The 16,077-nt window shown below is 39.7% G+C and overlaps 3 protein-coding genes across 3 annotated transcripts in view; 2 read left to right on the top strand and 1 right to left on the bottom strand.

Annotated features, from left to right (window-relative positions):
* Positions 1-4,920, top strand: part of LOC144537048 (delta-type opioid receptor-like) — a 5,622-nt gene extending 702 nt beyond the window's left edge. The window contains exons 3-4 of the mRNA XM_078280462.1: positions 1,810-2,162; positions 2,523-4,920. Of these exons, the coding sequence (XP_078136588.1) occupies positions 1,810-2,162; positions 2,523-3,052 (883 nt within the window). The 3' untranslated portion in view covers positions 3,053-4,920. The remainder of the gene's footprint in view (positions 1-1,809; positions 2,163-2,522) is intronic.
* A 2,878-nt stretch (positions 4,921-7,798) lies between these two features.
* chmp5b (charged multivesicular body protein 5b) lies at positions 7,799-11,359 on the top strand. The gene is made up of 8 exons (XM_078280525.1): positions 7,799-7,965; positions 8,594-8,698; positions 9,300-9,346; positions 9,501-9,594; positions 9,696-9,767; positions 10,116-10,224; positions 10,788-10,903; positions 10,998-11,359. The coding sequence occupies exons 1-8, from the start codon at positions 7,897-7,899 to the stop codon at positions 11,046-11,048; spliced, it is 663 nt and encodes a 220-aa protein (XP_078136651.1). The 5' UTR covers positions 7,799-7,896; the 3' UTR covers positions 11,049-11,359.
* Positions 11,135-15,146, bottom strand: fastkd3 (FAST kinase domains 3). The gene is made up of 7 exons (XM_078280524.1): positions 15,037-15,146; positions 13,212-14,690; positions 12,859-12,944; positions 12,234-12,408; positions 12,084-12,153; positions 11,873-11,987; positions 11,135-11,639 (listed from the first exon to the last, which is right to left on the bottom strand). Exons 2-7 carry the CDS (start codon positions 14,659-14,661, stop codon positions 11,541-11,543), a joined length of 1,995 nt encoding a protein of 664 aa, XP_078136650.1. The 5' UTR covers positions 14,662-14,690; positions 15,037-15,146; the 3' UTR covers positions 11,135-11,540.
* Positions 15,147-16,077: the final 931 nt, after the last annotated feature.

Genomic DNA, 16,077 nt, shown 5'->3' with positions numbered 1-16,077 from the left:
CATACAATAGTGTTCACAATGGCAATGCACTTTAGGAATATACTAGGAATGTTGATTTAAAGTTGCAGTTTGAACTTAAAGGATCATTTTTAACAGGACATGTTCTGGAAATTGAGTAAATATGGCTAGTAATCTCTTTTGGCACATGCATGGATGCCTAATTATGTGTTTTTAGAAAACAACCGAGATCTATGCAGAAGAATGTGTTCCTCCAGTCACAGTAAATGTTATTACCCTTGGGCTTTCACAGTGGCCTCAATGCCGTCTGGTCTATGTCATAGTTGTTCTTACTGCCTGGATGCTCTCTAGAGACTGGTCTACATCTCATTCAAAGAGCTAGCATGTTACCTGTTAAATGGCTGGGATAACATCTAAATATATACATGTATTTTGCTGTAAGTCAGAAGAGACAAAAACTGGAGTTGCATTTTGACAAAGAAAGGGTTGAGATTAGTGCTAGTTAAATGCATGGCAATTGTTTCTGCCTCTTTCAAAGGCTTATTCAAAGCCACTTTTCTGAATCCAATAACCCCCAAGCTCCACAAAATAATAATACTAATATTCTGTACATTTCCCCTGATGGACATGATATTAATCATAGTTGAAAGCAAGCTGATAGCCTGCTTGTAGCTCATTGGCCATTATTTATGGTGTGAGAACCAATAAATCTCCTTTGATGTAATGCAGCAGTGGCATCCAGAATGCTTCGGTTGGTACAACAATTACCTCAAATCATATTGATTGTGTCCCCTGTCGATAGAAGCCAATTTTATCACTTCAGTTACAGAAAAGACTATACTTTATACTGTTTAGTTGCTCACTGGTAGAGGATTAAGTCAAAGTCAAAAAACCTTTTATGTTGATTTAGAGTAAACAACATCTGAAATTACCCCCATCTAAACTCTCACAAAGTCAACATAGGCCACATATTAGACGCTGAGCAAAGCCATTATTAGAAGTATCTGACAGGGAAGTGCACCCTTTATGGCTTTAAATGGTGTGTACTGTTAAAGCTGCTCTAATCAAATTTTTTACAACCACAACAGTGGCTCAAATGACTACATGAAGGGGGTCTCTCCTGAACCCAAAGATAATTATCCCATGACTGTAGGCCCCCTCAGCTCTAAGTAGTGTTTTAGCATCTTTCAACTCATTGTTTTGGTATATGTTTTGATTCACTCTCACGGCTCTCATCAGTGTCGTTTCCAGTCACAGCAGGCAGATAAAGCTCAGATGAAACCACTGAACACTACCTGCTGAACACCAAACAACATTTAGATGAAAGGCCCTCTTTAGAGCCAGTGTTTGGTTTGTCCGTTCTGGGCTACTGTAGAAACATGGCGGTGCAACATGGTGGACTCCGTAGAAGAGGACCCGCCCACTCCATATGTAGATATGAAGGGCTCATTCTAAGCTAACGTAAACACAATGATTCTTAGTTCCAGGTGATTGTACTCTAATGAAAACATAGTTATAAATATTATATTCCCTTTCTGCCAATAGATCCCCCTAATTCCCACATGCTGGTCCTTTTAATGCTATCATAATTTAATGATGGGAAAAACAAGTTGACCACACATGGCCTGCAATCAGCAACATACTATAAATAACAATAAAGTGTGAGTCAGAAAAATGACGTGACGGATTCAAGGAAGCAGCGGGGAATAATGGACAATGTTTAATTTATAATAAGACAAGAAGAGCCAGCCAAGCAATAAACGGCTGCTATATCTGGATGGGTGGTTAGCTCTGGTCATCTATCTCCTTCTCACTATCACAGGACAACCTTGTGTTCTGCGTGTTTAACAGGTACACAAAGATGAAGACAGCCACCAACATTTACATTTTCAATTTAGCCCTTGCTGATGCCCTCGTCACCACCACAATGCCTTTCCAGAGCACAGACTACCTGTTGAATACCTGGCCCTTTGGTGAGGTGGTCTGCAAGGTCTTCATCTCCATCGACTACTACAACATGTTCATTAGTATCTTCACCCTCACCATGATGAGTGTGGATCGCTATGTGGCTGTGTGCCACCCTGTGAAAGCGCTGGACTTCCGCACTCCGATCAAAGCCAAGATGATCAACGTGTGCATCTGGATCCTGTCCTCAGCTGCAGGGATACCTACTTTTATCCTGGGTGGCACTCAGACGAAGAGTGGTGAGGAAGTGCTTTAACCATCCCTGAATAACATTGAAAAGCTTTTAAGTATTGGAGACTTACTCAAATCATGTGCCGATAATATTTGAAGAGCAGAAATATATTCTTTCATCTGTCAGTGCAGAGTTTTCCATTAACCACACATCATGCACCTTCCTTCCTAAATATATAGATGATGTCAGAAAAAAGCAGAGTTTAGAGCAAAATGTACCCTTTTGAGTGCAGATTAGCTGTTCCATAACTGTTTGCTAAATTGACAGCAGAAGGGCACAGAGTGGGATTTTATTTGTGATAAAGCAAATGTGCACTTCATCACGTTATTCACATCTCCCTCCCTCCCTGTCTCCTTTGCTCCTGCAGACATAACTGAGTGTGCCTTACAGTTCCCAGAGCCGTACGTGTACTGGGACACACTGATGAAGATATGTGTGTTTGTCTTTGCCTTTGTCGTGCCTGTGCTCATCATCACCGTGTGCTACTCTCTCATGGTCCTGAGGCTGAAGAGCGTCCGAATGTTGTCCGGTACGCGGGAAAAAGACCGCAACCTGCGGCGAATCACGCGGCTGGTGGTGGTCGTGGTGGCTGTGTTTGTAGTCTGCTGGACTCCCATTCACATTTTTATCCTGGTCAAGGCACTTGTGAGCATACCTGAAACCACCGGCATCATGGCCGCCTACTTCTTCTGCGTGGCTCTGGGCTATACAAACAGTAGCCTGAACCCTGTCCTGTATGCCTTTCTAGATGAGAACTTCAAACGCTGCTTCAAAGACTTCTGCCTCACAGCCGAACTGAATGGGGAGAAGGTGTCAGGAGGCAAGAAGACCCCCAGCAGTGTGCGTGAGGCCGCTGTTGCCCTGGGAAACTCAGATGGGACTAGAAAGCCGACATGACTAGCAGTGGAACTGTCTTCAATTTCCCACATTGGAAAAGAAGACTCACATGACCTGGGCCTAACCCACGTCACATCTGAAATGTAGTTTTGACTCTATTGCAGAATTCATTTGTATTATCACTTGGGGTTTAATCAGTGCCACCATTTATATGATTTAATTTTAACAGATCAAATTAATTATAAGTTGTGTTCCACTTTGATAATTTTTTTCCCCTCATGGCAGTTGTTATAAAGATTGCGTATTTACTGTAAGTGGATGTGAAATTGAAGATAATTTGGTTTAAGCAGGTAAAAAGGCCAGTTTGTCTTTTGTCTTTGATTTTCAAACCATTCTCTGTCCTGCTAGAGAGTATATTATTAAGAAAGAACTGAACTTATTAATAAAGACTATAAGTCAGTATACGCGATTTTTTATTTATTTATTCATTTTTAATGATGTTTACCCACAACTAGCGAACCACCCCACGATCATCTCTTTTGGAGAAAAAGTCACAATTGCAATTCTGTCTGCTACTTCAGTTCCACGGACAGCGCCATTAATTGGTCAGTACACAGCACAGTTTCAGAGTCATGGTCGTAGATTATAATTTGAACAAACCTAGTCAGATAAAGGGTCAGTGAGACAGACTAGACTAACATATTCAACTACTAAGGGATGGAGAGGGGGATGACAGGTTAATATGCCTTCATTTGGGTAATTTTGCTAACAAGAGGGATAGCATCCCCCCTCAAATCTCCTACGGACTATAAGTTTTCCTAGTAATAGTTTCCTAAGTGTTTTTATGCTCATTTATTTGCTTTATGTTTCTCAATGTTGTGTTCTCATGTTCTCATGTTTATCTTTTCCTGTAATTTCCTCCAATACTGTTTTTATTGCCAAATGTGCCTTTTACAGTCCAGGATAACACATGTTTGTAGCAGCGGAAAATGATTTCAGTAATGACTACTAAATGGGGTCAAACAGCAGCTGTTTTTGTAATACCACAATGTCACAGAACTGAGTCATGTTGGACTTTGAAGTCACTGGGAGGTAAACAAAAAAACGTAAGTAGCCAAACTGCATCAAAGGAAGAAAAAAATCCTGGACTTGAATGTGCATTTAAAATTTGACAGAGGGCTCTCTATCAGCTTTGACTCTGGAGTTGTGTCCAGTTTGATAAGTTGTTCAATTAAAGGTTTATAATTTAATCACATGTTCTTTGTGAAATGCTTGTGCTATTATTCTAGGGAAATGTTCTCATCAATGCAATCTGAAAACATGAGTATAGCTGTTTAAAGTTAGTTAAATACAGTGTATTTATTCATCTGTACAGTATGATAGTATGTATACATAATTTTGTATAGACAACAAAAAATATTGCACAGACATCATTGAAATATACTGTATGTGTAGCATGTCAATGATCATTGCTATGATAGTATAATGCAACATAGGCAGTCTGTATGCTTGATGGACTGTGCTGTTATTTCGAATGTACTGCAAATAGATTCTGTATTATATAAATACGTGATTACCCATGGTATTAACTCATCTAACTCATTAGCTAATTTTTTATGTAATTCAGTAGTTAAATCCATTTTCATGAACATTTTGTTTCACTCTCAAGTCCCTGAACCAGATGCTTTGTTGGTTTGGGGCAACTTTTTCTTACTGTTAACAAATCTCTATGTATACTGGCATAAAAACATATAAAGCACATACGTTCTGTTACTTGACAAAATAATAAGAGACATTATCCTAAGGAACCACACTGTGACCAAGACATTGTTGTTTTATTCTTAGTCTCTGTGCTTACTGTTTAAATCTGTTGCTGCTGTATATTGTCTTTGACTGCTGCCAACCTAAACATTAGACGTATTGATCAAAACCTCCTGTGTGTAAAGCACTTAATATTAAAGCAAGTTTAACAAATCCACTTTGATTCTCTTCTCTTGCAGTGACAAGCTCATCTTGTTATCAGTTTTCATTTGTAAATTCTCTGCAGTGTGTAATTGTGATACTCCCCTTAGACACTGCCAGAAACGTCTTTCTGTTTGCACTGCATCATTACTTTTGAATATTTTATTTTAAACGAAAGAACTGTCCCTCACAGTGGCTTATTTAAATCACAGTTTGACAGATGAAGAGCAGTTTTTGTTTTTAGAGATGAGTGTAAGTGGGAGGTCGGGAGGCCACTGTAGGTGTAGATTTAGTGTTTTACTGTATGCCCACAGCTCCATCCAGAGGATGGAAACTGTAATTTCACAAAAAAAAAAAAAAATACATGTGGTCTGATTAAAAAAATAAATCTTACAATGATTGATAGTTGCATGCACCTAACTTGACATAAGCAGATGGTTCACTACAGCCATCTACAGCAGCTTGCAGCAGGTGGTCAGACTGAGGAGAACATGGACGGATTGGCCATTCTTCCCCTCCCCTTGCACAGTGTACATCATTCCTGGCTCCAGGTTTGCTGTGAGGTAATTCATTAAACACAAACAAACATAGAAATATGCAACATGTAAGCACAACATTAGCTAAAATAACGAATGTCTTAGTTCTATATAGCCTAATAAAGCAGAAACCTCTGTAAGGCCCTTATCATGTCAGTGCTTTATCTCCACACTCCCCAACAAAACACAAACCAAGACCATTGGTGTTTTGATTCACTCTCACGGCTCTCATCAGTGTCGTTTCCAGTCACAGCAGGCAGATAAAGCTCAGATGAAACCACTGAACACTACCTGCTGAACACCAAACAACATTTAGATGAAAGGCCCTCTTTAGAGCCAGTGTTTGGTTTGTCCGTTACTACCGCTACTGTAGAAACATGGCGGTGCAACATGGTGGACTCCGTAGAAGAGGACCTGCCCGCTCCATATGTAGATATGAAGGGCTCATTCTAAGCTAACGTAAACACAATGATTCTTAGTTCCAGGTGATTGTACTCTAATGAAAACATAGTTATAAATATTATATTCCCTTTCTGCCAATAGATCCCCCTAATTCCCACATGCTGGTCCTTTTAATGCTATCATAATTTAATGATGGGAAAAACAAGTTGACCACACATGGCCTGCAATCAGCAGAATACTATAAATAACAATAAAGTGTGAGTCAGAAAAATGACATGACGGATTCAAGGAAGCAGCGGGGAATAATGGACAATGTTTAATTTATAATAAGACAAGAAGAGCCAGCCAAGCAATAAACGGCTGCTATATCTGGATGGGTGGTTAGCTCTGGTCATCTATCTCCTTCTCACTATCACAGGACAACCTTGTGTTTTGCGTGTTTAACAAAACACAAACCAAGACCCTTGATGGTCTGTCGGGCCAGGGGCAGTTTCCTGCTTTGCCTGATTGGTAATCCAGAAATAAGGATATTAATGATATACAAATATTAAATAATAAAATATTGAATATCAGATTAAAAAAATGATACAATCTACTAATCTGTTGGTCTTTTAATCCATATAATGAGTAAAATAGCCTACCGTAATATTATTCAAACACACTTAAATCTGAGAGTTCATCCTGATTTTGATTAATTATCTTTTGTTTATTTAAGTTGTAACTTCATTTTTTGTTATTTTACTGAAATCTGCTTGACCTATTTTGTTCTGGTGCAGTTAATATTCAATCTAATTTTCATGTGTTGCCTTTTCTAAAGCACTTTGTTTTTATTTAATAGCACTACAAACTAATGATTGTGAATATTTTCTTTGATGGTAACACCATGTAAATTAAAGAAAGAAACCAAACTATTTACATCAGAAGCATGTTGGCTTGGCTGTGGTGAGTTTGGCACACTCATGTTATGGCGTTCCCTGAGGTGAAGAGGTTCTGGAGGGTTGTGATTAGTTCCCTCTCATCAGTGTTAAACATAAAGACTGTCCAGATATGTTTACACAGAAAACAACTTGAGCATGTAAAGCAAAGCAGTGCCTTATCTGCATGCAGTAAAACAGGCAATAGTAATGTAGTGACTGGTATAGTATGAATAACTGGATCAAAGAATATATGGTGGAGAAAGCAGTTCATACCCTTAAGGCAAAGGGCTTTGTCAATGGACATAAATCAAACATAAAAGGATATGGGCATTGAAACCCCACCCCTAATTAGTGTGCTATTTTATATTAACTACTGTATCTGTGTTGAATGTTTAGATATCTTTAAATGTTATGTACATGTCTTTATTTCTTTGCTTACTGTTTGCAGCCAAAAAAACAGAAACATATAATTTAACATGTTTCTATTATTAAATATTTTCAAGTAAAATAAGGGACATTAATACAAGCACAACAAATAATCTAAAAATTAAGAAAAAAACACAAAAACAAAAGAGCTTAAAGGCCGCGGCTGAAGCATAGACTGTAAATATTAGTAATATGCCTAGTCTGTGGGCTGAAGGGTGAAAAAAAATATATATATTTTTTTTAAACGCCGGTCTATTTGTAATGGAATAGAATAATAGCTGACGGTTAATACCAGTAGGAGGCAGTAATGCAACATACGGGATGCCAAATGCAGTAAGCGTAAAACCAGCGTACAACCAAAGAATTTCTAATAAGTAGACGGGCTTTGGTACAACCAATGACAGTAGCCTTTATGAACAGTCGATGCGAACCTATACTGTCTATGTGCGCAACCCGTTATCCATGTTAAAAAGAAGTGGTGAAGAAGAAGAAGAAGAAGAAGAAGAAGAAGAAGAAGAAGAGGGCGCGGCTGAGTGAGCAAATGTCATGTGACTCTCCTGACGTCACCGTTCAGTCTCTTCCGGGTGTTTTCCTTCAGCTGGACGGTGACAGCGAGCTACCTTAGCTTTTTTGAAGTGTTAAAGCCTTAATTTTTGCCAAAATGAACCGAATTTTTGGCAGGGGAACACCCAAAGCTCCACCGCCGAACCTTACGGACTGCATAGGAACCGTAAGTACAATCCCAAAGTAACTTTTTGAACGCTGTCTCGAACAAAGTAAACAAAGATGGATCCCTTCTCGGCTGGGTTAGCTAACTTTTATGAGCAAAAAAACAGGCCACCGTTTGCCATATTTATCTGCCATGTTGTCATTATAAACAAGCTTAATAGTTAATAGTTGTTGCAATATTTTTAGCAGACATGATTACATCATTGGGCGTTTTTGCCGAACACAAGTTAACGTTATTGGTAGTATCGGTCGATAAACAAAATACTTCACCAAAAACAGTAGGTTGATCTGTTAAGTAATGAATCAGCATTATGTAATAGTGAGCAGGAGTTTGAGCTTATTTCACTGGCATACAACAGAAACCAATGTCGCTCTCTCGGTGAAACAGCTGACATTAACCAGTTAAACAGGTTATGAGTCTTGTTAGTCAGGGGTATAGGAAGAAACACATGCTATTATGAATGGTGCTCAATTATCCTTAATAAGCTACTGTATAGTGTATGTGTACTTAAAGCTTTCTATGCAAGTCATTAGTTCAAATGTTCTATGTTTATTCTGAAAGGCCTATTTTTAAGATTATCGTACTGTTATTAATCAGAGGTGATGTCCTTATCTCTGTTTTTTTTAAGGTTGATTCTCGTGCGGAATCTACTGACAAGAAGATTGCCAGACTAGATGCTGAACTTGTGAAATACAAGGACCAGATGAAAAAGATGAGAGATGGGCCCTCAAAGGTGAGATTTATGTATTGTGCTGTAAATCAAAGAAGGGAATGGGCTCTTCTCTTGAAACCCTTTAGGGTGCTGCCAGCCCGGACCAAATTCCACTCACTTATCAGTATAAAGGGAGCATTCACAAACTTGTATCCTTTTTATTATAACACACACATAAGCTGTGAAAGGCAGAGCTCGACATGTGGGTGTGAGTGGACTGTTGGCTATTAAAATGGAACATTTAAGAATAAATTAACGAGTTCTCATTTTTTACTTCTGTGATATAAAATACGGTAGTTTTGCACAAGATCACCGAATACAGATCCTATCATTATTATAACAATATGATATCCTTCAGTGTCATGAGATATGGTATGAAAAATGATACTGTTTTCAAGTCCGTACTGTGTGAAATGTAAACAAAACTAATTTTCTTCATTTAATAAATTAAGTCAGTCTTCTCAGATGTTAAATACAGCTGCACCAGAATTTTAAGGAACTAGGAAAGAATGAGAAAAAACCAAACGTACTCGTTATATACTTTTGTCCAGTTCATGTTTCGTGTTGATCATCAGTTGGTATCATTTGTTAAGTATTCTCAATCATTTTTTTCATTTACCAGAACATGGTCAAGCAAAAAGCTATGAGAGTTCTGAAGCAGAAGCGAATGTAAGTACTTTTATTTCCCAAAGTCAGAGTGTTTATAATATTAAACAATTCGACTTAACCTTAAAAGCATCAAATGTTTTTCTTATTAACCAAAGTTATTCTCTATGTCAACTGCTGTGAAAACCAAACTTTATTTCATCATAATATCTTCCAGGTATGAGGGCCAGAGAGATAACCTCATGCAGCAGTCGTTCAACATGGAACAAACAAACTACACACTCCAGACCCTTAAAGACACCAAAACTACCGTAAGAGAGTAAATTATCTATCCGATATGATTTCCTTCCACCGGAAAGATAATATCAGAACAAAATGGGTCTTTCTGTTAACATTTGCTTTTTCCTTTCAGGTTGATGCCATGAAAATCGGCCTCAAAGACATGAAGAAGGCATACAAGCATGTGAAAATAGATCAGATTGAGGTATGTGTTTTTTTGACTACAGATTTACTTCAATAGGATATATAACTAAGATAAATGATTGTGTATACATTTAAAGATAACACACCCCTATTCCCTTCCTAGCGTAGCATTTACACTTAAAAAATATTATTGTGGACTAAAAGGGTACCACACACTGTTTGAAGCTCATAACCAGAACATTTTATTAGCAATGAAGTTACTGTAGTAGATGGATTGTTAGCTTGGGACAGTGTGTGGGACCTTCATTAACCTTTTTGTACGGCATTCAGCACAATGGAAGTCTTTGTTACAGAGTCGATGGATGAAATGCAAACATTTTAACTCTTTATTTTAATTAAAAAAATTCAGGATCTTCAGGATGAGCTCGGGGACATGATGGAGGATGCCAATGACATCCAGGAGGCGCTGGGAAGAAGCTATGGCACGCCTGAAATTGATGACGATGACTTGGAAGCAGGTCAGTAAAATACTTCCAGGATGCCAGGGTTTTTCTTTGATATCCTATAACATATAATGCTGAGGCCACTGTTGCAGCGGTACAGATAGCAGTCACAGTGTACAGCTTATGAAGAGGGGATCACGTGTGTGGTAATATCCCTAAACGGTCGCGGCAGATGGCCGCCCAACAAGAGCCTGGTTCAGTCTGCTGTTTCTGCCTGTTAAAAGGAAGTTTTTCCTCACTGCCATCGCACCAAATGCATGCTCTTGGGGGGGGAATTGTTGGGTCTCTGTAAATTATAGTGTGGCCTAGACCTACCTCTGTAAAATCTGTAAAGTGCCCTGAGATATGATTTGACACTATAACTAAAATGAAAAGTAATTTTAGCCACTCTGTGGCATATTGTTTCTCCAGGGATTCTAGTGCTCATTTGACTTTGGTCATAATTAAAACAGTAATGATTAAATGCTCATTAAAAAAAAAAAAATGATTTTGTTATCGGGACCCTTCTTTCACATGAGGTCATAGTGCTAATGATGGCTGCCATTTGCTGTTATCTTGAACCGTTGGTGTGTCCACAGAGCTGGATGCTTTAGGAGACGAGCTCCTGATGGACGACGACAGCTCCTACCTGGATGAGGCTTCAACAGCTCCTTCCATCCCAGAGGGCATGCCCGGCGACAAGTCGGTCAACAGGGTACTTCACAGTTTTTAGATTTTTCAATTTTTTACGAGTTTTCTAATTATTTTAAAGGACTTTTTCATTAATGGGCATTCTTCTTGTGTTTCAGGACGGTGTCCTGGTGGACGAGTTTGGCCTTCCTCAGATTCCTGCTACATAAAGGAGCAATCAGAACACTTGCTAGTTTTACATGTATCTTCGCCTTTTTTTGTATTTATCTAACTGACACTCCCAGCCTTAGGGTGCAGCAATGAAAACCAGAACATCTTCTGTGCAACGAATGATGAACTACAACTTCAGGCATCTTTAATTAAAAGTTCACTATTATTCTATGAGTGAGCTTATATATGTATCTGAGGTGATTGTTTGAATTGGGATTCTCTTAACTTTGTACAGTTTCTGCAGCGTTTGTCGCCAAGGACAAAATAAATTTTATTTTTCAAACAATAAATTGATGTCATTCAAAAGTCAGTATTTATACAAAAGCCACTTTGTCAACTTAAATATGTAGACGTGCATAATCAATAACTTAAACAATTTTTTTTTTTTTTACATTTATTTGAAAAAATAAATACTGATTTCTTTAAGCCAGAAAGGGCTCAACCAAAGTTAAGATCCCTGATTTAATGACACAGCATACTCATTTGTATCATCACCAGCTCAGCCTGTAAGTGTGAGGGAAGATTCTTTGGTGCAGATACTCCACAACACGGGTCTTGTTTTTCAGGTTTTGAAATTCATAGTAAGGAATCTAGAAAAAAAAAGAAGCAACAAATCCTGATTCAGTCATTTTATAAAAACAAAAGATTGAGCATGTTAACAGAAAACTAAATGGGTAAAAACAGTCACAAGGTCCCGTGATACTTGCATTTTAAGTACCATTTTGCAATAAAAACTTTGGGCAGATGAAAATCTGGCAAAAGATGCTCAAAGAACACAAATTGCTGACTCACTAAAGCATAAATGTGAAGATGAAGGCCTAACCTGAACAACTTCATATCCCAGAAGCCTCAGATGTCGCTGCTTGATAGCCTCTTTTCCAAGTAGCTGCCTCGTGTTTGTAGTGAACCTCTTTTGTCCGTCAATACAAATAGCTATCCTGCAACACACAACAGTGCAACGTGTTCAAACGCTCCAGCTCTAAAATTTAGTACGTAAAAAAATCTAGCAACCTTGTGTAATATATTACTATTACCTTTTGTATACTTCATCAATATGACGGGCAGGCAGCACATATCCCTCTTCATCAAGTTTTATCTCCACATCTACAAGAACAAAAAACAAAGTTAAGCCCATTTAGGTAGACTACTGGAATCCTTTAGGAGGTTAACAGTGGTTATATTACCGAGTGTGTAGCAGTACGGTGTGAGAACTTGGGATCCAAAGTATGTACGAGCCCCTAGCAAATCCACCAGTCCATTTTTCACAGAGTTGTACAGATGTGCGTCCACCGGCGTCTCAAGAGAGCGTCCAGACATGAGGAAAGACTTGACGCGGTACTTGGGAAGGAGCCTGGGACCCTGAGGAGACGACAGAAGGTGTGAAGGAACACAAATACATTAACACTGTGCAAGTATTGCATAGCCACAACTAACCAAAATAAAATTTTCAGGAAAGCTACAGTGGAGTCTGATGTACAATATCTGTTTTGGTCTCAGCCTTCAGAATAAAAAAAACATCCGGGCATGCGTACCAAACCACATAGTAGATGCACTTAATTCAAACTTGAGTGCTTCAAGATACAATGCCTTTTATTATTGCAACTGGAAATTCAAACCCAACAGGTTTGCATCTGGTTTGTGTTGGTCTACAGCCATTATGGTAAATGGTAGAAAGTCACCTGTACAGGTTTTTAATCACAGATAACTGGAATGCACTGAATCTCACATACTGATGATGATGTTAAGTAAGAGGGTGTGTATTCAGGTTTCTGACTTTGCATTATTCTTGGCATAGTTTTACATATTTACCTCATAGAAAGGACACTCCAACTTCAGAGTCATGTAGAGCTGGGTCAGCTGTGCCAGGACGATCCGGTCCATTCCTGTGCCCTGCTCTGGAGCACATTCAATGTTTCGTTTTTATTTTAGTCAATTGTATCTATATAGCCCAATTTCACAAATCACAAATTTGCCTCAAGAGAAAAAACCTAAAATAGTAGATAATAGACCAACATAGTAAAATGACAGTATGGACAATCAGAATGACAAAATTATAGTTTAACTGCAGGATAAACAAACATCAACATCAGACAGTTATTCTTTTTAAGCATGCAGTTGTGGAAAGGTTATAAATATTGCAGGTGTCTGACAGGATGTTTTACCTTGCAGTTGCTGGAGGAAGTAACTGCTGAAAACTTTGGATACAAAATTAACAGGGAACCTCTCCACCAGGGTGCATGAGTGGAGCAGGTTAAGCAGCGTTCGGGGCTGGAAGTGTGAAAAGCGTGTACGCAGGATGGTTTCAACTTTCTTGAATACCTCGCCAGCGTTGGGAGGAAGGTAGCCGAGTTTTCCGAGAGCCATGATCTGCCTGGCTACCTGGCTGGTGCTGTAGGTGTCTGCTCTGTACACAAAGCTCGCTGCAACAGCATCAAACACATTCGTGGACAGGATGTTCCTCTGGCCAAAGAACTGAGCCACCTTGGTAACTGTTTCTGGGTGGGAGGTGAAGGCCATAGTGGGCACATACCTTGCCATTGCCTCCACAAAGTAATGATCGCTGTGGCCAAAGTGCATTAGGGCCCCAAGCACAATTGTGAGCTCCTCATCAGTGAAGTGAGGTACATGCTGTACAGCCTGCTTACACAGCTTGATCACAAGAGGTATTGCCTGCGTCTGGTTCAGGGTCACAAGAGCACTGAGCAGCCCACTGACAGCAGGAGGATCCATGCAGGAGGTGACTGTCATGGCGTGGGTGTGCATGGCGTTCAGCAGATTGCGGAATTTTCTATATTCACCCACTCCACCTTGCAGAAATCTATAAGCAGCGGTGAGATCTGCTCGGCTCCACTTGGCAGGCTCCTGCTTCTGGATTTGCTCCATCACCTGCTCCAGCATCACACAGCCAGGACCCTCCACAGCCAGCATCGCCTGGCCCAGGATACACAGCTGCCCTACACTCATCTGCCCTCTGCCTAGCCTCTCCTGGCTCTCAGACACCAGCCGTACCATCAGCGTGCTCCAAGGATCCACGAAGAGGCGAGTGCAAGCAAGGAGAGCTGATATTAGCCCAGCATCCGTCAGACGCCCAGAGTCCTGCTCCAGCTGGAAGCACAGAGCTATGATGGTGTCCTTCTCCAGCACTGTAGGGTCCTTTAAAGAGTTACCCTCCTGCTCAAGGTCGGCCACACGGTGAAGTGCTGCTGCAGCCATGGTGTCAGAGATGATCTCCATTGTGCGCAGCAGTGTGAAGACCTGCCGGGAAGAGGAGCAGCTCCCTAGACGCTGCTGGAAAGCCTGCTCCTCTGCAGCTGTTGGTCGGTGGAGCTGGGTCAAACGGAACCGAGGGCCTGAATCTCTGTGGAGTCCTACAGAGCTGCTAGCGACGAAGGACGGCTCCTTCACGATGGTGGTCAGTCTTCTTATCCCGCAGTCCGACTGGAGCTTTTTGCTGGACTGTCTCCGAATGGCTGAGGTACACAGGCAAGCCACACATAAGGGTAGACCTTGACTGCTCAGGAGCCTAGTGGTGCACACGGGTCCAACAGGAGGGTAACGTTGAATCCCGATCTGCCCGAGAAGCGGACATCTCTGGATCAGCTTCAGAGCCATAACCCTGCACCAGGACTCTTCAGACCCAGCTGAAACAATGAAGAACAAAAACTTTTAAAAAACAAGAACATGTTTTAAAGGGTTTACTTGAGGACGACGCACATATTCCATATATTCCATATACCATGTAACAAAATCAGAGAACAGAACTACTAGCAATTTAAGTACTCAGATCCCTCCTTCCTGACTCTTATGTTAACTAACGTTACCCAACCTTGAGGTTGCTGTTAGCTAACGCTACTTAGCTAGCTGCTAGCTTGCTGGCTAGTCTAGAAGAGTCACACCGCTCTGACTAGTGTGTTTCAAAGGCTGACAGCTAGGCTCAGAGAGACAAATAAACAAGAAATGACAAGCTGAAACCGACGAAATTCATACCTGGACATTCCGACAACTGCACAGGGTCACATAACCGGTGACAGCCAAGATGCCGTCCTAACGTGGTTCCAAAGGATCGTGAGGCGTTCAGGGAACCTCGTTATTCGGTTGTTGTCTGGCTCAACCAAGTGTTTTGTTCGGAATTAAACTCTAACTGTCTATGATTAAACTAGACCACCTAACTTAACAAAGGTTCCACGGGGACAGAAAAGAGGTGTTTATGGGTGTTTGATTCTGATTAACTTTGGCTGTAAAGCACATACCTTTCATGTGAACCGCTCCCGTGATCTTCGCACCTTAAATTTTACATCCCAATTAATGAGCTGACATATCGCAGACAATAGCATACAGCCGTTTCATACCATAGACATATGTCTATGTTTCATACGGCCACCACGTATTAAATTATGTCACATTTTATTGACCTTTTTAGCTTTTGATGGACGTTATGCGCATCAGGTGTGACTCCTATTTTTACGCAGCAAATGAAAGCAGCACAGTTTCAGTTTGAAACTTTCGTTCGGACCATACAGTCTATGGTTCGGACAGGGGGGGGGGCGATATAACCCATTTAAAAACTGCGTAATCCAACTCAAAAGGTAAAAAGCATGGTAAAAATGCGTAGTATTTATGACATAGGACTTTTAAGGACTTTTTTTATGACATACAATGTATTCATTTTTTGACTTTTTATTGCATACTATACTGTGACTTTTTTTACGACAAACTATACTATACCCTTTTTGTGACATAATATACTATGACATTTTTTATGACATTATTATATACTACTATTAATATCTAATTATATTTTTGATTTAATTGATTTTTTTTATCAAATGCTATTATAGGCCTTCTATGACTTTGTTATGACATACTATACTATTACTTTTTATATTTTAATGGTATACTATCCTATGACTTTTATGATATTTTTCTAACATACTATCCTATAACTTTTTATATTTTATGACATATTACTATACTATGATTTTATATTTTTATGACAAACTAAATTATTACTTTTTATATTTTTATGAC

The sequence above is a fragment of the Sander vitreus genome, chromosome 22 (genome assembly GCF_031162955.1).
Source record: "Sander vitreus isolate 19-12246 chromosome 22, sanVit1, whole genome shotgun sequence".
Lineage (NCBI taxonomy): Eukaryota > Metazoa > Chordata > Actinopteri > Perciformes > Percidae > Sander > Sander vitreus.
Note: the sequence above shows the minus strand (reverse complement) of the source record. Positions and strands in the feature narration are given on the sequence as shown.